The sequence below is a fragment of the Globicephala melas genome, chromosome 7, assembly GCF_963455315.2.
Source record: "Globicephala melas chromosome 7, mGloMel1.2, whole genome shotgun sequence".
Taxonomy (NCBI): domain Eukaryota; kingdom Metazoa; phylum Chordata; class Mammalia; order Artiodactyla; family Delphinidae; genus Globicephala; species Globicephala melas.
Window position 1 is genome coordinate 4,474,173 of NC_083320.1, and position 27,945 is coordinate 4,502,117.

General features: G+C 49.5%; 1 protein-coding gene across 1 annotated transcript in view; it reads left to right on the forward strand.

Annotated features, from left to right (window-relative positions):
* ASB18 (ankyrin repeat and SOCS box containing 18) overlaps window positions 1–26,081 on the forward strand; it is a 63,244-nt gene extending 37,163 nt beyond the window's left edge. Inside the window, exons 5-7 of the mRNA XM_030864869.2 lie at window positions 8,255–8,759; window positions 23,968–24,081; window positions 24,835–26,081. Coding sequence (XP_030720729.2) covers window positions 8,255–8,759; window positions 23,968–24,081; window positions 24,835–25,020 — 805 coding nt within the window. The 3' untranslated portion in view covers window positions 25,021–26,081. The remainder of the gene's footprint in view (window positions 1–8,254; window positions 8,760–23,967; window positions 24,082–24,834) is intronic.
* Window positions 26,082–27,945: the final 1,864 nt, after the last annotated feature.

A 27,945-nucleotide genomic window follows, 5' to 3' on the forward strand; every position in this document is an offset into this window, starting at 1 on the left:
GGCAGAGAGAAAGGAAGTATGACTCTTCCTGAGGAAAGAAAGGCACTCTCTGGTCAGGATTTGAACAGGGACAACTATTCTGAGTCCTCGCCCCAACCTCCAAAGCCTTTGCCTAATAACAGGAGGTTTGCTTGCATGAGGTTCCAGCTCATGAGCATCGATGTATATTCCACTAAACGGTCCACTCTCCACATCCCAGATGAGTGACAGATCGTTGTTCAAGTGGAGGGGAGAAAACATGGTCTGCTTCAACAGGACTTTGAGGCATCTCAAGGAATATTAAAGAACAAGGTGTCAGCTAGGGGCTACTCCCACTGGATGATTTGATATTTGTAGAAGAACTTCACTTTTTTTTTTTCCTTTTCTGCCATGCGGCACGTGGGATCTTAGTTCCCTGACCAGGGATCGAACTCGCGTCCCTGCAGTGGAAGCACGGAGTCTTAACCACTGGACCACCAGGGAAGTCCAGAACTTCACATTCTGAGCACTTGCAAGTGTCTTACATGCTATGATCCTCCCCGCAGGCCTGCAAGGCATGGTTATCCCCAGTTTACAGGTTAGAAACCTGAGGCTCACCAACAGCCCATGTTTTGCCGTTAAGTGGCACAGTGTAAACTGTCAGAGCCAGGTTTGAAAGCCAAGCACCGTAAGGGAGACGGATGTTGAGAGGTAGCGTCTCCCTTGTTAACCTAATTTTTTCAAAAACTGCCGATAGTCAGAAAGCAGCTCTGCTCATCTCTAATCACGGCCTTTCAAACATGTTCTATCGTAGGTTTAGCCTCCTTCCTTGCCACGTCTGGCATCTCAGGCAGATTCCTCAGTTTTCTGGTCACTTGCCAAGTTCTATTTGAATACAGACAACTCGCTGTCAGGAATTAAAAGAGGTAATCCAGGCCAAATCAAACCTTCACCCTCTGGGCAAAATCCTTGATCAGACACCTCAGGAAAGATATACAAATGGCCAACAAGCAAACAGAAAGGTGCTCAACATCACTCGTCATCAGGGAAATGCAAATTAAAACCATGAGGAAATATGCTGTACGTTCCACCCGTGAGGGTGGCTAAAGTCAAAGACAGACACCACCAAACGCTGGCAGGAATGTGGAGCAACGGAAACGTCACACACTGCTGTTAGGAGTGTATAATGATGTAACCACCTTGGAAAACTGTTCAGCAGTTTCTTTTAAAGTTGAATATACACCTACCAGCAATTCCACTTCTAGATATTTATCCAAAAGAAATGAGAACGTATGTCCACAAGAAGACTTACATTAAAATGTTCATAGCAGCTTTATTCATAAGAGCCAAAAAATGGAAATACCCAAATGCCCATCAGTATCAAAAGGAGAACGAATTTTTTCATTATGGTGAGTCCATACAATTAAATATGACTCAGAAATAAACCAGAATGAGTTACTCACGCATGCAACAATGTGGATGAGCGTCAAAGACATTCTGTGGAGCTAAAGAAGCCAGACACAAAAAGGTAGAAAATTCTAGAAAAGGCAAAACATGGTGAGAGAACTCAGAACCATGGTTGCCTGTGGGGGTGATGACTGGCTGGTAGCAAACACAAAGGAAATGCTTGGAGAGATGAAAATATGCTACGTCTTGGCTGGGATGTTGGTTACAAACTTGTATTCCTTTGCCGATTTCTGCACCTGTGCGTTTCTCTGTATGCAAATTTACCTGACTTAAAAAATATATGCATATAAAACTGTTCTCTCATACAAGTCCCAGCTCCCCCCCACCTCACCCTCATCCCTGCCTAAAAAGCGAGTAGAGTCTTTTATTTCACTTTTCCTCCTTCTCTTCACCTCACTCTGATGCCTCTGGGTCTCCCTCTTCATCCAGCGTGCTGGGGCCGGGGGAGGAGAGAAAGGCTGCCCATTTCTTGTTGAGGCGGGGACACTGGTGAAGCTTCCAGAAAGTCAGATACTCCTTCAAGGGCAAGTGAAGCAAACAGTGGAGCTATAACTTCTCTAAGTTTGCTCCCTAAATCAGTCCTCAGTCCCCCAAAAGGCAGAATCTCGCTCGCTGTCTGGGGAGAATTTGCCGAAAATACCCGCTGCGGCCACAACCATCCAACACTTCCGAAGCAAATTAAACGGCAGCTGTTGCTCTAAGGGAAACGCAAGGATGGAAATGGCCGGCAGGTTCCCTCTCCATCTCCCCGCTACCCTTAAGCATTTGTCCGTTCACATCAGCCCTTTCAATTGTAAACCTTTGTGCTTGATCGTCTCACAGCTTAGCATCCCGGGAGATGCTAAGGGAGGGAGAAGAAAATACAGAGCAGAAAGGGGCGGGTGGCAGGTCCCCCAAGGATAGGCTCAGCAGAAGGTCCTGGGAAACCAAGTGGAGTCGCTCCTCCATCAAAGTCAGGGCAGCGGCTTCCCCACCCTTCGTCTGGAGCCAGCTGGGGAGTCGATCCGCAGAGGGAGTCTCCTTTCAATGGAAAGCACGGCTATGTTTTCCTCCCAGGTCTCTCCCCTCTGTCCCCTGCCTCCCCCCATTCCTGCCTTGCCCAGCATCCAGCCGATCTGCCTGCCCCCACCAGCGGACCCAGGCTTCGGGCTCCAGCCACCCTGCCCCGGGGACACGTCTCCAGCCCATCTGCCTCTGCGTCAACTCCGAGTAGGAAAAGCAGCATAATGATGATTCAACAAGACTGGTTCATGACACCCATGACTCTCGCTGAGCACACTGCCTGGCGCGAAGCCCCTCCCGTCTGTCAGAAGGAATTCGGGCAGCAACCACGGGAGGAGGACAGTGAAGGATTGCCCAAGGACTCTGGCGACGTCCAGCCACTGAAACCGTTGCTCAGGAGACAGAAGCTGAACACACCTGACAAAGGGCTTAGAAGCAATGCCTGTTTCCCTCGAAAAACTTTAAGCGATCTTGGTGAATTTCGCCTTACGTTTAATAGTTCTCTGTCACTGTTGTCTTTCAGGACCATCGTTAGGTCGTTGACTCACTCTCTTAGCCAGCGGTAGCTGGGGTTCACATCTCAAGCATCATGTTCTGTGGCGTCACCATCACATCCCAGGTCCCCGCCCTTGAGGTCACTGCTGACCCCTCAAACACATCTTCACTGAAAACCAGGGAGAATGAAACCTGTGGCACGGAGGTGCCCACAGGACTGGACGAGCAGCAGGTTCCTGTTGTGTGTTGTCGTACAGCACGAGGTCCACGCGCCAGGAGACCTCCTTGGCCTTCTGCTGCCTTCGGTGTTCTGTCAGTGAGTCTGTCCAGGAATCCCGTGGAGTGCTCAGAGAAGAGACGCTCCCCCTCGCCTTGACAAGCTGCTGGCGTACAGAGCATGGGGGAAATGCTCTAGTTATTGAATGAGCCAATGAATGAGAAGCTTAGAGAGAACTTACGGGAAATGCCTAGCACCGTGCCCGGCTCATAAAAGGTGCTTAACAAATAGTACCAACGGGAAGAGCAGCCGGGCGGGTAGGGTGACTGAGAAGTAAGCCAGACACAGCAGCCAGGGTCTCTGCTCTGCCACCTCTGGGCTGGATGGCCCTATACAAATCACTGGTCTTCTTCTAAGCCTCAATTCCCCCCCCTGCAAACTCCACCTACAACACAGATTTGTTGCAAGGACTAAAGATAACATTCTTCTAAAAATAAATAAAAAGACTATGTGCTGGGGAATGCACTGACCGCCCAGCTCAGAACCAGAGGCTGTGAAATACCACTTTTGAGGGCTTTGTGCAACTAGACGGATGGTGAGGAGGAACGCGGGAGAACGAAAGCCCGGAGCTGGCTCTGTCTCGTGGGGCGCAGGGCGGCTTGGCAGGTGGTGTGAAAGGGTAAGGAAGAGGTGAGCAGTGAGGAAGCCCGGGCTGAGGCGCTCGGCACCTTTCTGCACCTGCGAGGCGAGTGGGAAAGCCAGCGCTTCGGGAAGATGCTGGAGGTGGCTGGGAGCGGTGTGTGGGATGTAGGCTCAGAGCCCCACTTCCCTCTTTAGAAATAAGTTAAAATGACATTCATTCAACAGCCGTTGATGGGTTCATCTCTATTAACTCCTGCCTTTTGGCTCAAGCCACTTTTTCTGTGTGCTGTCAACCTTGGGCCCCATAACAGCTTGTCACCTCGATCATTATCAAAGATGGGGATGAGGGATGGTGGTGGGGTGGGGAGTGTTTGCCCAAGTTGCTTCATATCTGAGGTTGTTCAGACAACACAGCAGCTCCTTAATCTCGTAAGACAGAGACAAGTCATTCTGACATCGTCAGATGGGAACTTACCCTTGGTTCCCGACAGCGACTGTCCTACACTGGCTCCAGGCCCTCCTTCTTGTGTCTATCAGGATAGCAGGAAACCTGCTCACAAAATCTCCCCTGGGAGGAAAGCGCTTGGCCAAAGCTGGGTTTCCCACACAGTCCTGCAAAGGCTTGGGTGGTACTTTCCCCGCTGGACCACTTCTTCCTTGACTGGAGACACTGACCCACACAAGGTCAGGTCTTGCAGGTCCCCAAGACTGTTATCACTGCTCTGCTTAGCCCTGAGGACCTTCCACCCACCCCCACCCGCTCCTCTCGACTCACCTTCTCGGAGGCACTGCCATACGTGCTTTCCCAGATCGTTGCTTACGCCTGGACAGATCAATGGAAAATTTGAGAGCATTCTGGAAACCTGGAAAGCTGAGCTGACATTCTTAGAATCCAAGAGATGCTGCTGTAGCAGTGGGGGATGGTTTTGTTATTAGTAAGTAACCTCTGTTTTGGTCCCTCTGTCAAATTGCAACTCTGATTCATTTTGGAAAATGAATTTGAAAATACAGGCAGGCAGAAAGGAAACAAAAGCACCATCACCCCATTATCCAGAGGTAAACTCGCTGGCTTGTGTATTTCTAGGCTTTCTTCATATGCACATACACACCTGCTCCTTTTTTTTAAATGCGAGTGCTCCATGCGGTTTTGTAACCCGATCTTTTCACATGACCACTGCAAATAGTTTTCCATGTCATTAAACAGGTTCCCACAACTTCATTTTTAATGACTGCCCAGTGTGTGCCAGCAGCTATGTGCCCCAGTCAATTTGTTGTGTTGTTTTTTTCTCCTGCCTGTGGTCTGCAACTTACATCATTATCTGCTCTAAGGAAGTACCAAGGTTTAGCCAATTAGAAGCTCTCCATTAAAAATGAAAAGGGCATCTGCAGCCCTCCAGAGGGTGGGCCAGCGTCCTCATTCTTCTGAAAGGTATCTTTGTTGCAAAGAGCAACCTGGCCGTCAGCCTGTTAGGCTGTGGACGTGGAAAAGAGACCCACTTATATTCCCCGGTGGGCTTCTTCAGAGAGGTTGGGCTGCTTTTAAAAAAAAAAAAAAAAAGAGCAGAAGAAAATGTTTTGTAATTGTTTGTGAGTGCACACAGGCTCAGTGGCAAAATGAGACGGAACCCTTGATTTCTAACCTCCTGCTGCACTGTTCAAAATTCCTCCCAGAGAGGCAAGGAGGAAGCAGATCTGAAGCACTCTGATTGTCAAATTTGCATCTTCTCTTAGCTGGTTATCGTCCCAAAGGACATTTCACATCAAATTGTACTTGTCTGTAAAGATCTTCCACCCAAGACAGACCACTTCCCAAGATACTGCTGACATGGAGGCTAGAGAAATACAGAGAGAGGATTTAAAACATTGAGAGTCCCTGGGTAGAAATGTAAACAGATTTAAGGGCAGCAGCTTCCGGCCTGGAAACCCCCAGAGGATCCCGTTCAGAGCCCCAGTCAGGTAAAGAACAGGACAGACAGCCACCACACGAAGGAAAACCGGAGGATGTTCATTAACGAAATGCGTTTGTGCAACGTGCCCTCAGGGAACACCAACAGTGGGCTAGCCCTGCCCTCGGCGCGGAGAAGCAGAGATAAATAACCCCCCATTTCTACACCCAAGGAGCCAACCGTCTAAGAGGGGAATCAAACGTGCCGGCGAACATTTGAAACGCAGTGTGACAAAGGCTGCGCCCAGACACTTAGGCACGAGGAACATGACAACACAGAGGTGTGACCCAGAGGAAGAGGAAGGAAGGACAGGACGCGTCCTAAGAACCACACCTGGTCAGGTAGGATCGAAACACGGGATGGAGCATCAGGAAATGAAACTGGTGAGGCCCACGGAAGCTGGAGCACGCGGTGTCCTGTGTCCCGCGGAAAGGAGCCTGGGCTTTCTTCAGCCGCCGGAAGGAGCCTCTGGGTTTTCAGCGGGCACAGGTCTTACGATTCACACTGGAAAGGCTCTTTCTGGGTAGTACGGAGCTTGTTAGACTGGCGCAGGGAACAAATTAAGAGACTGTCGTTAGCTTCAGGCAAAAAATGACTGGGGGCCTCAACAAAGGATGGTGACAACGGGGATGGAGGGAGGAAGCAGTTCAGGTGATTATTCAAGAGATGGAATCGACGGGGCTGAGTGGCCCACTGAAGAGGGGGTGGGGGACAGGGGGAAAGCAAAGAGCAAGTACTGCCCAGAGCGAGACCCCCAAGGAAGCAGAAGAGGACTACACCTGGGGCAAGAGGATCCGGAGGGAGCCCCTTCCTCAGACCTATGGAAGTAGGAGAGGGCAATCGTGTAGACGCAGACGCTAACAGGTGTGGGGGCCGACTAGACGGCACAAGGCGGGAAGGACGGCAGTTCCTGGGAGAACGTGCACTCTGAGTGAAGCAGAGGTAGATTGCTGAGAAGGAGGAGAGTAGAAATAGGACCTCTTGGGGACAGTGGTCAACATTTGGAACAGCCAGTAAAGGGCAAGGAAGGAGAAGCTGGTGCTCAGTCCTGGGAAGTAGAACCAAAGGGCCCTGAGGACCAGCTGAGCCCAGAGGCCGATCTCCATGCATGGTGTTCCCTCCAGCAGCACCCTGCCGCCAAGGCGGGGAAGAGCAGGTGGGTGATGATTGGGTTCCCAGCTGAAAATGTGGCCAACTGACGCAGGGGACGGCCACGTCCCCTCAACTCAAGGGACCTGAGGATGCCGAGAAGAGAGTGGAGGGCTGCCCAGGGAAGGAAGTGAAGCCAGGAAGGGCTGAGAAAGCCAGGGGCCGATGACCCAAGTCTCAACAGAGCAGAGATGAGTACAGTACCAACAGGAGGGCTAGCGAGGCGGACCAGAGCCTTACGCCGTGAAGTCAGCATGCTGGCGCGTCCGACGCCAGAAGTGGAGTAAACACACTGATGGCAACGTCCAGGAGGTGACCCGGGAGTGGGGGACTGAAGTGGGGCTGGTGTTCTGGCAGTGCCCTTGAAGGACAAGGGCCAGCAGATGGAGGAGGGTGGTGGGAGGGTCTCTGAGACTGTCCTACTCTCAGGCTGGTCCAGGCTGAGTTCCCCACCAGTGTCTGAGGCCCCACGTCCAGCATGGGCCTGCCCAGTCAGCAAATGCCACCTGGGCTTGGAGTGAGGGGCCTGGAGCTCTCCCAGGTGGAAGCTGCTGTCCTGGGAGAGGACAGTCTTGGGATCCACCTGATGGACCTGGAAGCAGCAGGAGACACCCACCTCTGGGGGAGACCACAGTGTCCCACGGGAGCCTACAAACCCCAGGACACCATCGTGGCATTTAGCAACAGCCAAAATCCACAGTCTGTTCAAGGAGAGCTTGGTTGAAACCAAGATAGTCCCACAGTTGGGCATGGTTGTGGGTTTCGCCCATGCATCCAGTGCTGTCTGAGGACACCCCAGTGCCATTCTGTGTCCGTGTCTTGAGGGATGGATAGATTCCCTCCCAGGGAGTAAGGCAAGCCTTGCCTCACACCGTTGCCAAAGCGCAGGTACCTGCCGGCTGATAAAGAGCCCGACGGCCTAAGGGGCCCTCCTTAGAACCCTGACTCCCAGACCCTTCAAGTGCCACCTGTGACAAAGCGCCCGGGTAATTCGTGTTTCCAGCACCGTCACCTGAACCACATTACCTTCCAGGGTAGCACCAAGTAGTTACAAATTACAAGGTAAATATTAACGCGGCGCGTGGGTTCTTAGGAAAAGTTCCAAGCTGTTGCCACCATTTGGTAACCTGTATCCCCAGGTTTGCCTTAATCTTTTTTTTTTTTTTTACAGCTCAGTTTGAACTCCTATAGCCTGGGCACGGGAGACCTGGATTCCTGTCCTGGTTGTTTTAGGAGCCAACACCCCCCTGTGGGGAGGGAGGGGGGTCCGAAGCGCCGGAACCCGCAGGCAGGGCGTGCCGGGCTGGGGGAGACAGGGCGCCGGTGCCGGGGCGTCCGCCGGGCCCAGCCCGGGTGACTGACCTTGGCCTCCCCGCAGGTGCGCGCAAGCGCTGCTGGAGCACGGTGCCTCGGTGCAGCGCGTGGGCGGCGCGGGCCTGGACACGCCCCTGCACGTGGCGGCTCAGCACGGCCTGGACGAGCACGCGCGCCTCTACCTGGGCCGCGGGGCGCTCGTGGACGCGAGGAACGCCCGCGGCGAGACGGCCCTGAGCGCGGCGTGCGGCACGGCGCGGCGGCCCGACGAGCAAGCCCGCTGCCTGCGCCTGTGCGCGCTGCTGCTGCGGTGCGGCGCGGCGGCGGACGCGCGCGACGAGGACGAGAGCAGCCCGCTGCACAAGGCCTGCGGCCACGCGCGCCACGGCCTGGCGCGCCTCCTGCTGCGGCACGGCGCCGACGCGGGCGCGCTCGACTACGGGGGTGCGTCGCCGCTGGCCCGAGTGCTGCACACGGCCGCCTGCGCCCCCGAGGCCGCGCCGCAGCGCACGCTGCAGGAGCTGCTCAACCACGGCTCCCCCACCGTGTGGCCCGACGCCTTCCCCAAGGTAAGAAGGGGTCGGGGACAGGCCACGAGGACTTGGCAGCGCAGGGACCCGGCCTGCCGCCGGGGGGCATTCAACGCTTCTCAGGCTTTCAGGGGCCCGGAACCCCGCCTGGAGACTGGTCCAGATGCAGATTCTGATCCCGCGGGAGGGGATGGCAGAGTCTGCATTTCTAGCAAGACTAGAGATGAGGGTGAGGTCTTGGAACCACACTTTGAGGAGCCAGGGCTGGGCAACCCTTTCTAGAGTCACTAGAAAATGAAAAGGTTGGGGGGTCAACAAGCATACTCGAGTGAGACCTTGCAGAGTTGTGACCTGGGGACGCCAGGCCCTTGTTTCTATGATGCCGTCATGGCTCAAAATATTTTGGCAGATTGTTTTTGGTGTAATTGATGAACAGTGAAATCAGTCTCTTGTCGCATCTGGTATTTGGCTTGAAATGAAATACGCAATGTGACCATCCACCTTATTAATAGGATTAATGATAGCACTTCACAGATTTCTCTCATTCAGTCCTCACCACACGCCTGTGAAATACACCAGGTTCCTGACATTCCCTTACCTGGATTTCAATCAGGTGAAATGCCCTGTTCAGGGTCAAGGTTGTGTTGGGACCTCAACCCCACTTTGCAGACTTGGCTCTGAGCCGCTTGTCGCCTTTCCACGTGTCAGATCTGCACTGAAATGATAAAGATGAAGAATAAACATTTCTTATCAGAGAAAATAAAGACAAAATGTTTCCAAAAGGAAAGTTCCCAAGATACTAGTTAAAATAAGCGATTGTCCTCCCCCGAAAGACTTCATTGAAGGGAGGTCATTCCATTCGATGTAAAATTGGCTGTGCTAAATTTAAAAATTATCCCAGACTCACCGGTCATATGCCAGAGATGTGTCTGGCCTGATAAGCTTTACACAAATAGCCTAAAAGCTGTTATCCTAAAAGGACAACAGCTAGATGGTCTAGATGGTCTGAAATAGTGAGATTCACACATTTCTTTCAGATGCTAACTTTGCATCCCAGATGCATACAGAGTAAAACTCTTGTCTCTCAAAACACAGGTGAGAATGGAAAATCCACCCAGACGATTCCCTGGGTGTTTCCTTACTTGACAAACTTGATGACAAGTTTCTTACGCTGAGTCTTGCACCGTCTTCGAGTCATCCTCTTGAGGCGTTCTACTAATGCAGTGACTTCCACGCCGTGCATGGACTCTTGAAAGGGAAGAAACGCCAGCCTTTCTGTATTCTATAACACTTCCCTTTTATATTCATGATTCACATTTAGACGTTTCCCAATATTAGCAGGCTTAGTTCATCTACCGATAAAATGGAAACCTACCACCCCTCCAGTTCACACCGTGTGTGCCTTAAACCAAGATGCACCCTTCAGCCCTTATGGTGTGAAACGACATAAAGAATGAACAAGAAACAACGAAACAACAAAGAAAGAAACAAGACTTTACATGATGCCCAACGGTGAAAAACACCTGGGACAAATGCTTTTAAAGAAAAAAGAAAATCAGTATATTTCAGTGGTGACGAGTAATAATCCTTTGTTAGCCTCGAAGGCATTCGATTGTTAGAGACCGCTGTCCAGGTTTCAGTGTCCGAGGTGCAGCCCCACAGGCATCATCCCGGGGGACAGGACTTCTAGCACCTGAACTCTGTCTCCAAGGCTGTGGGAATCACCCCACCCTGACCTAGAGATGCAGAGCAAACCCAGTGCCTCCCCTTTGGGCCTCCAGGGGCCCTGTCCTGGGATCCCCTCATGACATCCTTTGTCAGCCACACAGGAATGGAGCAGGTCAGTGGGTGGGGTGCGGGGTGGCTGTGGGTTTGGGTCTGGGGACAGTTAGTTACGACGGGGACCCAGAGGCCACGAGAGGTGCTTGGCTTCTGGAGATGATGATGAATCTCCGAGCAGTTCCACACCATTGCGGAAAGAACCGGAGTTTCTTTGAGAAATCTTAATACTTTGAGGCTTTCACAGAGCACAGTGCAGGGAACCTTCAGTCAGTTTGTTGAATGAGAGAAGGGGATTCCAGCAACTCCGGGGCACGGCGCTGCAGTTAAAATCTTTGGAAACGGGCCTCCCATGTCTTTGCGCTGAGACCCGCCCACACCTCGGGGTGGGGGTGGGGGCAGGGGGCGGTGCGGAGGAGGTCCGCAGCCCCCTGCCCCCAGCACCCCACCCCCGGCGCCCCCGGCTAGGAGCAGGTTGCGGGCAAGAGCGCGTTTACTACCAACCTGGACATCCTCCAAGCCAACGTACAAGTGCCTGTGAGGCTCTGGCCTCGCCCCAGGACAACCAGGGCGAACGCTCTGGAAATGTGGCATCAGCATCCAGACCCCCTGCATGTGCTCCACCGGGAAAGGGGTCTAATCAGCACGCGGGACATCAAAGCGCAGACCCGACTCGCTCAGCAGCCCCGTGGAGCGCGCAGCAAACACGCTGAAACGAGCCACAAAGATACTCTGCAGGCAGGACTCAGCGCCATGGCGAGGCGTACACAGAGGCACCGGGGAATGTCACAGAGCACGCCAGCCGTGGGCAGCAGCCGCGCTTTAAATAGATGTAAAGAGACACCCACGGAGCTCAGAATTACTGAGGCAAAAGGTTTCACAGCGAGCTTATGACATAAATCACAGTTCCCCGGTGCCCAGACAAAGGCACCAGCGCCGCAGCAGGCGGACTCGAAGCATCCGTCGGAGCCGCGCGCACTGCGCTGCCGCAAACATCAAAGCGGTGTCACGGCTGGGAAAGCAAAGCATGTGGACAATGCCAGGCCTTTCTGCCCGGCTGACCGCTACTTAACACCAGAGTCAGGTGGGGACGCGAGGGCAGGTGCAGGTGCGATGTCAGGATGCAGCCAGGTTTGAATTCTGGAAGTTGCCGGGACGCAGGGGGCCCGGCCTGGAGGAGAGCGGGCAGGAGGGCAGAGAAACGCCCACGAGGGTGGAACCAGACCAGCTGCCGCTAGTTGACTTCGTGGGTTGGATGCTTGGTCTGGGATAAAGGCCTTTGCTCACGTGCCTCTCTCCTCCTGCCCCTTACCTGGGCAGTCATAAATAACTCACACTTAGATTTGCCCAGGAGCTGGGGAAGTGCCAGGCCAACACTGGTGATGAAAGCTCTCCCCCACAGGCGTCCCTTAAACACTTATTCATTCAACAAACATTTCTAGGGAGCGGCTGTGCTCCCGTGCTGGTGGTACAGTGTTGAACCGGAGCATGGGTATTTCCTGCCCTCATGGAGCGCCAGCCAGGTGGGTGAGATGGCCTTGACTCAGACAACCACACACACCACTGGGAAATTGCTGTGACGTGAAAAGCTGCAAAGCCAAGGCCCTCCAGACCTCGAAGGTACCAAACGAGGGGCCAGACCTGGCTGAGCAGCGAGTCCGAGGCCCCCTCGAGGGCTTAGAGAGTGATTCTGGATCTGAAGACTGGAGACTTAGCTGTGTGAAGAGGGGAGGGGAAATCATTCCAGGCAGAAGAAACGGCAGGTGCAAAGGTCTTGGGGCAGAAGGAACTCTGCAATATATGCAGGGGTGGGGGTGGGGGGATGACCCAGTAGCTGGAGGGGAAACAGCAAGAGCCGGGACCCTAGGCAGGGCCCCCGTTAAGGGTTTGCGCCTTTGTCTTAAGAAAAATGGGAATCTATTACGTCATCTTAAGCAGGACAGATGACATAATCCAGTGAGAATTGGCGGGTGATTTCTCTGCTCAGGGGTAGAGAACATGCTCTCTTGGGGGCTGCTGGGAAACCCCTGGCTGCCGTGCGGTCCAGGTGAGGGATGCAGGTAGCTGGAGCAAGGGGAAATGGGAGGTGGAGGGCGAGAATGACAGATTCTAGAAATATCTGCAAACCTCTGGTCTTGCCTCTCCTTCTGGGCATTGACCACGCTGCACATATGGACCTGAAGTTTTTGTTTTCTTTTTACCGAATTACGGAATTAGGTAACGTGACTTCACACTCCAATTTCCTAGAGTTTTCCGTGGGGCGAGCCTGGGGTCGTAGTAGTCAAAACCCAGGGCTCCCTTCCCTGCCTTTACACAGCAGTGCCTGCACACTGCCCCCGTGGGAGCGGGGAGATGAGCTATCAGCAGTAGCGCGCCTCTGTTTTCCTTGCTTTTGTTTTATTTCTCCATCTACATAGAAAGCAGTGTGCCCGTGTGATTTTTCCCCTTAATTTTCTTTCTGCCGCCTCATTAGCTGAAGAGAGTGTGCGCGGACCCTAATGCCATCAGCGTGTCAGAGTAACGTGGCAGCCGCTTCTCCACAGACAGCAAGGAGGCAGCGGAGATTTTTAAACTGTGTTGGCGTAAAAATAATGAAGGCAGCCAGCTGCCTGGCAAACGTGAGGGGGGCACAGCACGGAGGGGTTGGGAAGGGCCCGGGAGCCCCAGAGAGGTGGAACAGAGGAGAGACAGGAAATGAATTCCCAGAGACAGGCAATAAGACTTTGTCACAGTCCGTGACCCAGGGAGGAGGGGCCTGGAGGAGGGGAGCTCTTACTGAGGGAGGGCAGCTGTTCCTGGGGGCTGGGGCTTGAGGGGAGGGATGGGGATGTCCAGGTAGCATGCAGTCACTGGGAACCATTGAATATTTTGCAGAGAAGTGAGAGGGCCAATGGGAGGGTAGCTGGAGAGTCCAGATTGGCCTGAGGAAAGTCTGAAGATGCAGGAATTGCCTAGGATACCATGTAAAGACAGACAGACTAGATCTGGAGGGATCCAGTGTGAACTGCTCTTTTCAATGGCATGGTTTCCTCCCAACACAGAAAAGGGGCCGATGGAATTCACTGTGCTCCCGGAAATGGCATGTTAGTGGTGGCTCGTGTAAGCCAGAAATACCAGCATGTCAAGAGCACACGGTGGGGTGCGAGGCTGGGCTGGGAAGATGCATGCCTGCCTGGCTCTCCCTCTGCAGCTCAGCCTACCGTGTTCATTCTCTCCTTCTCTAAAGCCCACTTAAGCCGGAGCTTGAGACAGTAATGGATTAGGGAAAAAACAAAATTGGGGTAGGGAGGGGACCAGAGATGATAATAGTAATAGGATTACCAATTTAAATGGGCAGCTGCTCCTGTCTTCATGTTAAAATATCTGTGAAGACGTAGACAGGAGGAAGGAAGGATGGAAGGAAGAGGGGGAGGGGGAGGAAGCAAACCCACGGCACCAACAGGAAGATCTCATGTCTGAGTCAGGAAGGGCTGACGCGGCTCTGCTCCACGGCCCTGAGTTTTCAGGCAATCAGGCAGACATTACAGACAAATAGTTTAAGTCCACTGGGCAGTAGGGGATGCTTGTGGAGGTGCAGTGCATCATGGGAGATGCAGTAAAGTGCAGAGGTGGAAACTGAGGAACCTGAGTTCCATGGCAACCTGCTACCTTGCTGGGGGGAGGGTGGGAGGAAGAGGCCTCCTGGTGGAGCACAGGTCACCAGGCTGGGCATCGCCCTCGTCAGCCTTCCTCCACTTTGCCCCTCCACCATCTCACAGGTGAACAGAGAACGGGACCATGGACTTCCCCTGCATGTTGACAGACCTCGTGTCTGGATCTCACCTTAATCAGAGATGAATACAGAAAAAAATTAATGGATTCATTGTGGGGAAGGGCAGAAGAAGAAAAATGAGATAGCATCCTGAGAGTAGAGACGAAATCTGTACCTCTCATCAAAAGATCCAGAAGAAGATCTGAAAAATTGTGTGCCCTGTGTGCCATCCTTTATGGAATGCAAGAAGATCTCGTCTTTAAATCCATAAAACCAGACAGGTTAAGCTGAGGAGTCAATAGAATGGCATGAAAAGGAAGATGGAGATAAATTTATACCAAGAAAGCAAGAGCACAGTGGTAGGTCAGATTACACATTAAAGGAAGTAGAAGGCAGAACTGATTCATTAAAAACATCAAATCAATGATGTAAGTGAGGGTGCTGTGCTGTTTGCATGTGTGCCCCCAGATCCAGTCCCTGCTGCCTCTGTGTTCTGCTCTGCGTCCTGATAGGGTACAGGGCCCCTTCAAGCTAACACGGAGCCCCATATCAGCTGGCTTCTGACTGGGTTCAGCCAACGGAGACACCATGGGGAATTGGAGGGGGAGGGGGAAAAGCCAAGGTATTTCTCCCCCTCTTCCTCCACCTCAGGTAGCTTCTACTGCAGCACGTGCATCTCCATGGCTCCAGTACCCCCAGGGGGCTCCTTCTCATAGTCACAGCCCCACCAGGCAGCCCCTTGGTTCCAGCCTCCCTTGTATCTCTCCTAACAAGAAGCACGGGCTTCAGGATTGGTGGTTTCTGAGTCTCAGTGACATCATCAAAGAACCAGATGCCTTTCAAGCTCAGTAAGTCAGCCTTGCCCTCAAAATGGTCCTTCTCTTGGTCCCTAAATGGCTTCCAGCAACTGGGCCAACCAGCCTCCTATTCAGATCCAGCTGTTTTCTCTAGAAGCCCTGAGGAAGTCTTTCTTTGTGTCTTATTGGCCTCAGTTGGCTTAAACCTGTCCTTCCCCAAACCATTAAATGATGAGTGGAATAGAATTATCATGATTGAATTAATCTAATCATTTGGAGTGTTGGGAAGTCAACCACAATGTTCACTACAAAGGACTAATATTAAAAGATCTTCTGGGGCTTCCCTGGTGGCAGAGTGGTTAAGAATACGCCTGCCAGTGCAGGAGACACGGGTTCAAGCCCTGGTCCAGGAAGATCCCACATGCCACAGAGCAACTAAGCCCATGCGCCACAACTACTGAGCCTGCGCTCTAGAGCCCCCAAGCCACAACTACTGAGCCTGTGTGCCACAACGACTGAAGCCTGCGTGCCTAGAGCCCGTGCTCCCAACAAGAGAAGCCACCACAATGAGAAGCCTGCACACTGCAACGAAGAGTAGCCCCCACTTGCGGCAACTAGAGAAAGCCCACATGTAGCAACGAAGACCCAATGCAGCCAAACATAAAAATAAATAAAATAAATTTATTTAAAAAAAAAAAAAGAGGGCTTCCCTGGTGGCGCAGTGGTGGAGAGTCCACCTGCCGATGCAGGGGACACGGGTTCGTGCCCAGGTCCAGGAAGATCCCGCGTGCCGCAGAGCAGCTGGGCCCATGAGCCATGGCCACTGGGCCTGCGCGTCCAGAGCCTATGCTCCGCGACGGGAGAGGCCGCAGCAGTGAGAGGCCCGCGTACCACAAAAAACGAAAAAAAAAAGAACTTCTTAAGTGCAAAAGAAAAAACAAAGCCAAGAAACTAAAAAACAAAGTGATGGTCGTAAAGGACAAAGAGCAGAGAGCCAATTCACAGATAAGTGATATTATTGAAGAACATACAACAATGGATCAGAAACAATAATCAAAGACATAATAGAAGAAGACTTAGCTGCACTAAAATATCTTAACATAGAGAAGTTGAATGGACATTCTCTGCAAATCAGTGATGGGAGACACATACCTATATACATTCTAAAAAAAATGTTCTAAAAAGGCTTGCAGAGTATCCAAGCAGCAAACAGGTTATTCATAAGGGAATAAAAATCAGGCTGGACTCAGATTTCTCTGCTGCAGTGTTATTGTAAGACAATGAAATATCATCTACAGATTTTTAAAGAAAAGGTTCGGACGCTAGAATTCTAGTTTCAGCCAAGATAGCTTTCATTTTGATGGCAAAAGAAAGACACTTTTAGATATCAAGGGCTCATAAGACATGCCTCCCTAATGCATTTTTTTAAAAGAAAAAATATTTCTGTTTACTGCATTATTTATTCAACAAATATTTATTGAGCACCAGCCATTTGCCAACAACATACTAGACGCTTAGGAGACCTAATGAGTGAATAAATCAGGGGAAAAAAGTATCGCTTCCCTCATGGAGCTTACATGCTAATGGGGAAGACAGACAGTAAACAACACGCATAATAAATGGGCCAATAAAATGATAAGGGCTAGGGGAGAAGAAGCAAGACGGGAGACAGTGCGTTTTAAAGAGGGTAGTTAGGATGGGTGGTTTCTGAGTAGACTTGAGAGAGGTGAGGGAATCAGCTAAGCAGATGTCTAGGCAAAGAGCAGCCCAGCAGACAGGCCAAGAGTCTGTGGCCCCAAGGCTGGAGTGAGCCTGATCCACGTGGGGAACAACAGAGGAAGCAGTGTGGCTGAAGGTGGAGAGAACCAGTGGGACGGTAGCAGGAGATAAGATGGGAGAGGTGGGGGAGGGGCACAGACTGTGTGGGGTCTCGTAGGACATTGCAATGACTTTGGCCATTGGAGTGGTTTGAGCAGAGGAGGGGTATGGCCTGACTGACATCTTATGAGGCTTTTTGCGGTCTCCATGTTGAGAACATACCTTAGGAGGAACAGAATGGAAGTGGGGAGATGACTTAGGAGGTTGTGACCTTAATCCACCTGAGGGATAACGGTGGCATGGACGAGGGAGGTGGTCTGATTCTGGATGTATTTTGAAGGTGGAGCCAACAGGATTTCTTGACAGATTGGCTGTGGGACATGAGAGAAGAGGAGTCAAAGATGACTCCAAGACTTTTAGCCTGAGAGACTGAAAGGTGAGACGCACCATCAACTGTTATGGGGAAGCTTATGGGGAAAGTAAGTCCGGGGCTGAGGGGAGACTTAGGATTTACGTTTCCGATACATTAAGTGTGAGATAGAGCCAGCCACAAGGAGATATCAAGTAAGCAGTTGGCTATTCAAGCCTGGAGCTTGGGAGGGAGGTTTGACTGACCTGGAGATACGCTTTCGAGGGCCGGTGGCATATGGATGGTATTTAAAGCCAGGAAGCTGAATGAGATCACCAGGAAGGGAGAGTAAATAGAGAAGAGGAAGGAGGACTAAATCCAAGGCCATTCCAGCAGGGAGAAGATGCAGAGATGAGAAAGTAGCAGAGGAAACAGAAGGAGCAGCAGTGAGGGAGGTGAAGGAGTAGAAGTGTGGCTTCCTGGAAGCCAAGAGAAGAACACATCAAGTGGAGGACGTGATCAACTGTGTCAGAAGTGCTGATACACAGCACGAGGCGAGGCAGAGCCGTGACCACCAGATGCAGCCTGCTCATGGGCGCTCTTGGCAAGGGCGGGTTGGGTGGAGTAGTGGAGACAAAAGGCCAGATGGGATGGGAGTACCCAGCTGACCAAGAGGTGATGGGAAAGACTGTCTCAGGATTGGGAAACTCAATCTGCACATTGTCTCAGGTCGACCTCTTAAATATCTCTCAAAATCTTTCTTCTCTTTCCATCCTGGCTGCCACCAGCTGAGGTTAGGCCACCACCATCTCTCCGCTAGATTGCAAAAATACCCTCGTAACTGGGCTGTCTGCCTCCAATATGGCCCCATGAAACTCTTCTCGACACTGTAGCCATGGTGACATTTCTAAAATTAAAACCTGACCCTGTCACTCCTCCACTCATCCTTCAAGGCCTCTTGGGTGCCCTCAGGGTAAGTCCAGCCTCCCTCCCTATCATGGCAGACGGTGGTCTTCTAGATCTGACCCTGCTTTCCTCTCCAGTCCCAGTTTTCACTACTCCCCGTGTCCAACTCCATGCCACAGCCAATATTTTTTGTTCCTTTTCACATTCCAAGTTTGGTAAATGTTTTCTCCACCTAGAACATTTTGGTCCTCAGAACTCTCCACACCTTTCGTAACTCCTACTCCATGTCTTAGCTTGAATGTCACTTCCTCCAGAAATCTTTCCTTGATCAACTCACCACCCCATTGCAAATCTAGGTCTGAGTTAGGTGTCATTTCTAGCACCTGGTGATTCTCTCACCATAGTACTATGGCACCTATACATTTATTTTTATTACTACTACTACTGCTACTATTATTTGAGACTGTATCATTTGGGACCGTAAAATTCTGTGAAGCCAAGGCTTGCCTTTGTTATCACACAAACATAACACAATCTTTAACGTCTAGTAGGAAATTGATTAAATATCTGTGGAATGAATGGCTTAAACAATCCAGTTAAAATAGAGACAACTTAAATAATTGTCAGGCAGGTGGTGAAACTAAATGCAACTACCAAAAGTTATTTCCCAAGGAGATATATAGCATAAAATAAGATCTTGTACTAATTATAATCCAGAACACAAACTTCAGATGTTACTAAGGAGGGAGAAGAATTGGTTAAGAGAGGTGAGAGAAGGGATAATGGTACATCTAGAGCGCAAAAGATACTATTTTGATGTTTAGAGAAGTATAGGTTAATATATTTTTATTCTGAGGGTAACCACTAGTACAATTTTAAATAAGATATAGACTTCCAAAATATAAAAGATAGGGACTTCCCTGGTGGCACAGTGGTTAAGAATACACCTGCCAGTGCAGGGGACATGGGTTCGATCCCTGGTCCGGGAAGATCCCACATGCTGCGGAACAGCTAAGCCCGTGCCCCACAACTACTGAGCCTGCACTCTAGAGCCCACGAGCCACAACTACTGAAGCCCGAGCGCCTAGAGCCTGTGCTCTGCAACAAGAGAAGCCACCGCAATGTGAAGCCCACGCAAGGCAACAAAGACCCAATGCAGCCAAAAAAAAAATCTTTTTTAAATATATAAACGATAAATACAAAGAAAATACAAACCTGTGTAACAGAAATCAGACAACAAAGGAAACAAGAAGCATAAAAAATCGTAAGGAATAAAACGATAGAAGTAAAACCAGACAGATTATCTATAACAATAAATACAAATTTCTTGTTACCCTATTACCAGTAGAGACTCTCAAACACTTTAAAACAACGTGAAACAAAAGGTTAGAATTAAAGAGTGGGCAGAGGTAATTCTAGCAAAAACAAACTGAAAATAAAATGAGGTACTGATATCAATATGCAATGTAGAAGAATCCCAGGGAAATACGCAAAATGAGAAGAAAAGATTCGCTCGACACTGATAAAGGATACAGTCCATAGTGAAGAGATAACCATTAAGAACCTTACATGCCAAAAAGAGATTATGTTAAAATGGAGAAAGTAACTGAAAAATAATAATTCTAGATGATTTTTAATTCATATCTCAGTCTTTCCCATAGATAAAGTAGGGAAAAAAATTTTAGAAGCTTCCAATCATAAATGTGACATATACATGTTGAACTTTGAACCGTCAAACAGAATACAACTTCTAGTACTTCAAAATCAGACATTATTTAAAGCCGGAATACAATACTCCAGAAAATTAATAGCAAAAGTTAATTTTTAAAAATAATTTATGGAGTTCCTTGGTGGCCTAGTGGTTAGGATTCTAGGCTTTCACTGCCGTGACCCGAGTTCAATCCTTGGTTGGGAAACTGAGATCCCGCAAGCCGCAAGACGCAGTGTGGCCAAAAATTTTTAAAAATTAACTTTTTGAAAATTTCATCACACGCTCCCAAATGAATACTGCGTCAGTAGTTATTTAATTGCAGACTGTTTAAGAAAGAAAGACAGTGACAACATTGTGCGTCAGAACTTATGGCTCGGACCACACCTCTGTTCAAAGGAAGATCCAGAGCGCTTGAAAAATTGCTTTATTGTGACACAAGGGAAAACACATTGTCAAGTTAACTGAGCAGTCAGTCCAAGGAGCTGGAAAGAGAAATGGAGAAAGGGATTAATAACGATAAAGGCAAAAAGCAATAGATTGGAATATTTTTAAAGAGAACTGATCAATGTAATCCGATAGCTGGTTTCCTGAGGAAAAAATTAAAATAGACAAAATTCCAGCAAGGCTAAACATGAAAAACAATTCCCAATACAATCATAGTGAATCTCAAATGAGACAGGGTGCTTATTCCTATATACAGTGGAGATACGCCCCTGCCCAGATTTGTTCTCCACCTGCATGGACACGGCTGCAAGGCTCCTGGCCCTTGCTTCCCGGGTTTCACCAGTGCAGTGTCCCAGAAGCAGGGGAGTAAGGAGAGTGAGGTCAGAGGATGTATCCACTTGGCGCCCTCTCAGCTTCAGGCCCAGGATCACCCACCCCATGCTCTCACCCTGCAGACCCAGGAGTGGAAGTAGCTCTGCTGCCGGCTCTATATCAATGCACTGTTCCCTGTGGTTCCCCTGGCTATAAATAAGCCCCGTATCAATAAACCCTCCTGGAATGATCCTGTATCGAGTACGCCATCTATTCCCTGTTAGAACCCTGACTGATACACATGAAATGCTAAATTTCTTTTCTTTTTCCAGGAAAATATAGGTGAACAAAATTGAGCCAAGAAGAAATCAAAACAAAATATGCCAGTAACCGTGAAAGAAATTGAAAATATTAAATTATCACCTACAACTAAAGGCTAGGCTTAAAGCTTCAAATGAAAGGTCCGTCATGCTTTCTTATTTCCAATAATTATCTACTTTTCAAAATCTACCAGAGTATTAAAAAGATAGTTTTCTCAGATGGTTTTACTAAGTTAACATAAAGTGATATTAAAACCTGACAATAATAGCTCAAAAAGCTGAAACTGTAAACCACATTTAGTTATCAAGAGAGCTGCAAAAATCTTAGCAAGTTGAATCTGCCATTCTATTTAGACGAATAGCCAGAGTCTGTTTTGTGAAGGCAGAAATGGGTTAATATTGGAAAGCCTTTTGGTATCAACTTGGTTAGAAAAAGGCAAAAAAAATAAATCCTAAAATTTGTAGTAACCTAGGCATACAAAGGTATTTCCTTAACTTAGAGTATTTATGTGAAACTAATACCCAAGATTATGGTGAAATGTTAGAGACAATCCTATTTAAATTAGGACTAAGGGCTTCCCTGGTGGCGCAGTGGTTGAGAGTCCGTCTGCCGATGCAGGGGACGTGGGTTCGTGCCCTGGTCCAGGAGGATGCCACATGCCGCGGAGCGGCTAGGCCCGTGAGCCATGGCCGCTGAGCCTGTGCTCCACAACGGGAGAGGCCACAACAGTGAGAGGCCCGCGTACCGAAAAAAAAAAAAAACAATTAGGACTAAGATGATGATGCCTGCTATCAATGTTGCTATTTAACATTGAATTTTAACGCTCTAGCCAATGTAATAGGACAATAAAATAAGAAATATTAATACTGAGGAGGAGAAAATACCATTATTTGCGAAAATGATTCCCTACCTGAAAAATAACCTTAATAAATAAAGTGTACTTACAAATCAATAGAAAAAATGAATACAGTGTAGAAAAAATGAGCAAAAGACATAATTTAGCAATTCACAAAAGAAGAAAGGCAAATGGTCAGCCAAAAGTAAACATGCCATATTGTACCTATCAGATTTAAATAATTAATTAGATGGTCTGGGTAGGAAGAAAGAGGCACTCTCATACTCAGTTCTTTAAAAAGTGTAATAACTTACTTATAATTTGGCAGTATGTTTTAAAAGCCTTAAAACATACACAGCCTTCGACCCTGCAGTTCTACTTCCAGCAATGCAGAATAAGCAATCTAAATAACTACAGCTGGGGGCAGAGAGAGAGAGAATTGTGTTCACAGATGTTCACTGTTTATAATATCAGAAAATACTGTGGCAACTTATAGTAGTTCATTCATTGAATTCATTATGATATGTTCATACAATATTTTATGGCCACTAAAAATGATGTTTAAATGCTCATTTATAATTTTTGAATTGTTCACAATCTATTTTGATAAAAAATAAATTTTCAAGATGATGTGCAAAGCACTAGCTCATTTTGGTATATATATTAATTCCTTGTCTAAATGCATATAACCTTAGTATATACAAAATGTTGACAGTGGTTATCTCTGAACAAAGAAATGTGAAATTTTAAAATTTTGCTTTCCTGGGTCTTAAAGGGATGTTAGATCTGAAAGAAGCTAGGTAAGCTGTAAAGGGAGCAACCGTATTGGGTGTGTTCAAGGAGCACCGGTGAGAGTGCTGCAGGCCAGGCTTGCCATTGGCTCTGACTGTTGTCTACTGTAGGTATTTGGTGCCTGACCTTAGAAAGATTGCTTCGCCTCAGTTTTCTCAACCAGGAAATAAACAGAACAATTCTGCAACACTTGGTAAGTCCTAAACCTCACAAACAGAGAATAATGAAGTTGCCCTGCCCCTCCCCAAAATCAAATCTGAATTTGGTCAAGCTTCTGAACCCAACTACTAATTTACAGAAAGCTGAGAAAGAGCGGCATGCCCCAGGGATACAATCAGCAAAATCCCAACAGTGAGAAACTCTACGGGACAAATAACCTAGTTTCTTCCACAAATATGTCAACATGAAACAGAAAAGAAAGACCTGAAAATATATCACATCAACCAATGTAAAGGTGTTGGTCTTATTTGAATTCTTATTCAAACAAACAAATGACTGTTTTTGATATAATGGCATTTAAGAGAAATTTGTGAATTTAACCATTGACTATATATTAGGTGCTACTAAGAAACTATTGTTAATTTCTCAGCTGTTACAGTGACAACTGTGTTTGCATTTCTTCTAAACTTCCTTTAAGAGACACACAAATATTTACGGATGAAATGATGATACACTGAATTTGCTTTAAAATAACATTAGGGAGGGGATCTGGAGGTATGGATAGGGCAGGATTGGCCATGAACTGATGTGGGTACGTGAGGGTTTCCCCTACTATTCAGTCTACTTCGTGTACTTTCGAACTTCTTCATAACAACACCACCAAAAAGAAGTTTATTTTTTAAAAAGCAAGCACTGTTTCCATCTCTATGATGAAGCTGATGGACTTGAACTGTAGACTTTGCAAATTAGAAAATAAACATTCTTTGCCAGTGGGGACTCTGAAAATAAAACGGAAAGGCCGAGTGGAGAAGAAATGCAACAGCGAAGCAATTCTTCTCCCCCAGTTTCCCGACACGTTAGAAAATCGAAGTAAGAAACTGGGAACACCATCCCTGGGCCACATTCCCTCCCAGCAGAGCATACTTCCTTTTCTCTGAGCAGCTCCCCGGAGCCAAAGGAGCCTGCCCGGCCATCAGTATATTCCTCCTGGGAACTTGAATGCCTACCGCTTGGCCCAGACGTTTCGTGTTGATAAGACAGCCCCTTACAGAGCTCTGCCCTGTGCTTACCTGTGCACTAGCTCCTGGGGCCCTACAACGGCCCTATTGTACTGTTACTGGGATTGCTACTGTTCCCTGGGAGGACAGTGACGTCGCACAGCCAGGAAGTGGCAGCAGTGGGACCCAAGCACACCCTCCTGTCTCCCCACCCTTGCCCACCTGGACCCAAAACCCAGCCCACCCAAACTGTGCCTCCCACCATTTCCAACCAGGTGCTGAAGACCTGCGCGCCAGCCCCAGCTGTCCTCGAGGTTCTTTTCAACTCCTACCCTCAGCTCCGTGTGTCAGAGTCCTGGAAGGAGGTGATCCCTGAAGAAGTGTTTCAGGTGAGGAAGCTGCCCCTTCTTCCCCCGTTAGTACAAGACTGTCGTCTGTTTCTGTTCACCCACGTGTGGAGTTTTGCACTAATACTCAGGTAAGTAGAAAACACCTGGAGAAGGGACGAGAAAGGCAAATTGGGGGCATATATGATGTGTCTGCTTTTCTTCTGGAGGCTCAGTAATCACAAAACCTGTGGTTCTGATTGGGGTCCTGTGGGCTGCAAGGAACAGAAAACCGACCCACACGGGCTTAAGAAGCTCAGGGCTGCAGTAACCACTGTCCAGAGGAGGGTGGGCCGTGGAGGTCCTGGCTCCTGGGTGTCAGTTTCTTTCTCAGCTTAAGATATGACCGAGGCAGCTGCTGGCACTGCGTCCACATACAACAAAGTCCACAGGTGACTGTCAATTAAGAAAGAGAGAACTTTTTGTTTCTAGAAGCTTCTAGAAAATGTCCCCTCGTGTTTCACTGACTTGAATCCTGTTCAGATTACTGAACAACAAAGTGTGCTCTACAAAGCGGGTGGGCAGAGGGGAATTCTAGGAGGTTCTACCCATAGTATCTGAAATCACCCAAAGCAGACTTCCGTCTGACTGGGCAGGAGCTGCACTTGAGAAAAGTATCCGGACCCTCTCGGGGAGGGTTGTCCCGCATCAGTAGCCGGGAAAGGATCACCTGTGCCGCCAGGGCTCTTCTGTCTGGGAGAGAGACGTGTGTTGGTTCCGTGTGCCCAGACTGACGTTCCCCCGCCTTCTTTTCAGATGCACCAGCCTTTCTACCAGTCCCTCTTTGCCTTGGCCCACAGCCCACGCTGTCTGCAGCATCTCTGCCGCTGTGCCATTCGGAAGCTGTTTAGCAGAAAGTGCTTTTTCCTCGTGCCCCAGTTGCCCTTGCCGAAGTCCCTGCAAAATTACCTTCTTCTGGAGCCAGAGGGGGTTTTGCACTGAAACCCAGAGATTTGGACCAAGACACTTGTGCTCTTCTGTGGAGGCTCCAGGGTTACGAGGGGCCCTGGATGGGACTTGGCACCCACCCTGTGCACGGACCTCACTCACCCAGCTTCAGGTCCACCTGGGCATGGCATTGGCAATAAAGGCCCTTTCTGCCTCTCAGGGTTGCTTGTAAGGACTGGAACTGTGAATATCGTAGTACTTGTATCAGAAAGTACCTTTCAACGGAGGTTGAACTAAAAGGTATACATATTTTTCCAAGGTCTGTCTCCTGCCCACAATGCGTTGGCAGCATTCGAGCTGCACCCCGCCCCCCCCCCAGCCTTCAGACCCTCTGCCTCAAGGGGAACACCCCACCCTTCCTAGTGCTCAGACCCTTGGAAAGACTCTGTCCCCCCAAAATGACAGACGTACACACTGAGAGAGGACACTTCTGTATCGAGAGCCCCTGCCTGGGAGCCCACTGGTGCTTCCCAGCGTATCACAGTCCAGAGTCCCTAGAAGGACGTCAGAGGGGTGGTGAGCCAGACATTCTGATCCGATGTGGGTCTTCTGTGCAACGGCCTTACCAAACGCCAGCGGATCCAGCTGTGGGGAACAGTCCAGGAAGCCAGATGCCGGGGACAGACACGGGTTCCTGGAGGTTGCCGTCAGCTCAGCCCGAGCATCCAGGATCGGAGAGCTTCCTTAAAGGTCGAGGGCTGTGTTAACCGTGTCTTTTATTTTCTGTGTTCTGGTGCTTCGACATCTGGGGCCTTTCGGACCCTGGAGGGACTGCTCCTCCCAGGGTTAGCCAACTCCTAGAGATTGTAAACAACATGCCCCCAGGCATCCTTTTCAAATACAACTCGACCAACCCAGAGTTCACTACCTACCACCTCCCTGGAGCTCCAGCCACTGCCGCTCCAGAGCCAGTCCCGACAACCAAGGTCAGCCCATCTGCCCTGGAGCCCACTGCAGTCATTCAGACTAGCCAGTCCTACGCCTGTGTGTCCTGCCTCGCCTATCCTTTCCATGGAAACCACAATAAAGTCTCTTGCCCATGTCCCCTCCCCCCACTTCCTGATCAACCCTGGTGCCTCCCCGTGTGGTGTGACCCATCTCTTGGGAATGGTGACTAATAAACTATCTCTTCATTGATAACTGTCTCCCAATCTGTTGGCCCTACTAGACCTCACATTTTCTATTAAAAACCATCTCTTAAAACAAGGACTCTTTGTTTTCATCCTCTGAGGATAAGCAGTGGCTGCCCATTTTCCAGTTTGAGCCCGTGCAAGGTGCGGCTGGGACGAACCTCAGGAGGGCGGGCATGCCATCCCACTGTTTGCAGTGCGCAAGTGGGGGTTCCACACCCCAGTAGGTAACTGCGGTCTAAGGTGGGATGCTCTGTCTGTGAGTGAAGCCCACTGTGGAGGTGAAAAGAATGAGGGTGGGCGTCACGAAAGGAGTAGACCGGCTGAGCCTTGGTGGATGGCCAGATCTCAACACAGCGGGTCAGGCCAAGGGAGGGATAGGACAGCATCCCCCTTCCGCTGACCCACCCACATCCTGCCCTTTGAGACGGACATCTCACCCAAACGACTATGTAAGCACGGTTCAAGATCCCACACACCCTCACCCCAGGCAGATGGCTCTCCCCGAGCCCCTCCCACGTAGACATTCTGGAGCTGCCCCTGGATCAAAAGGAAAATTTGAACAAAGGCAGGGGTGCAGGAAAGTGCACACACCATGGAGGAACAGTGATTCGTCCGCCTGGAGGGGAGGGTCCCTATGCTTCGGCCACTGGAAGGAGGCCAGTCGGGAGGGTCTTGGCTTCCAGATCAAGGATTCTGAACTTCATTGCACAGGCCATGGGGAGCCACAGAGCAGGTGAGCAGGTGTGACCCCAGTGAGATTCTAGGAAGTTCCTGCGTCCTGGAAAGGGATGCAGCTCACCAGAGGGCGGGTAGGAACCCATGGTGACACCCCAGAGGTGGGGCTTCAGATCCAGGCTGCTGCACTGAGCAAGGAGAACAGTTACAGGTATCTACCGATCGGCCGCAGTTTGCTCAGCTGGGAAGTGAAAGCGTGCGTACCTCTCTCACCGGGCTGGGACTCGGTGAGATAATTCGTGAGGGCAGCAGGCTTCTCCAATCTGAAGGGATCTTGTTGAAATGCAGATTCTGACACTGGCGTCTGGGGCGGGGCCCCAGATTCTGTGGGTCGGCCAACTTTCACGTTGCTGACGAGCTTGGGTGACGCCCCTGCCCCTGGTTGGTCCTACTGAGAGCAGAGTGCAAAGCCCTAGGCCCAGAGGCGGCCCAGAGAAGGAAAGCAATAAATGGTTCCTTCTCTTATTATGGTTGTTTGATTATTAGGAGAAGAAAATAGCCTAATATTGGGATAAAGACTGCAAAAATGGAAAAGCAAAGCAACGTTATTTATGAGAAAAATGAGAAAGGCGGAAACAGTAAGAAATACAGCCCCAGCAGCTACTAAGGAGCCCTGTCCTCGCGGGATTTTGCAAATGAGGATCTGAGTGAGCCTCTGCTGCCTGACACAGCCTCTTCTTCAGCCTGCCCTCTCCACCCCCCTCCTCCTTAGAAAACAGGTGGTATTTCTGAATGCACTAAATTTTAAATATGTTTTGGAGTCCCGGAACAAAGTAGAACTCTTTTAAAACACATTGACTTTAAATTTCTAAAAATCTGATGAATAATGACCAATTTTCAAAAACATGTTTTTCCCCAAATTACAGCTTAAAAACAACAACGTGATTCTCAGAGTGAGCCCCAGACATCTCCCCATAGATGCCGAAATTCCACCCCTGTGGAATTCTTATTCATTATTTCACCCCCACCCCCCAAGAATTTTCTTATAAAAATCAGATGCTCCCAGGTAGAGCTCATCCATGAAGTTCCTTGGGGATAAACCATTCACTCA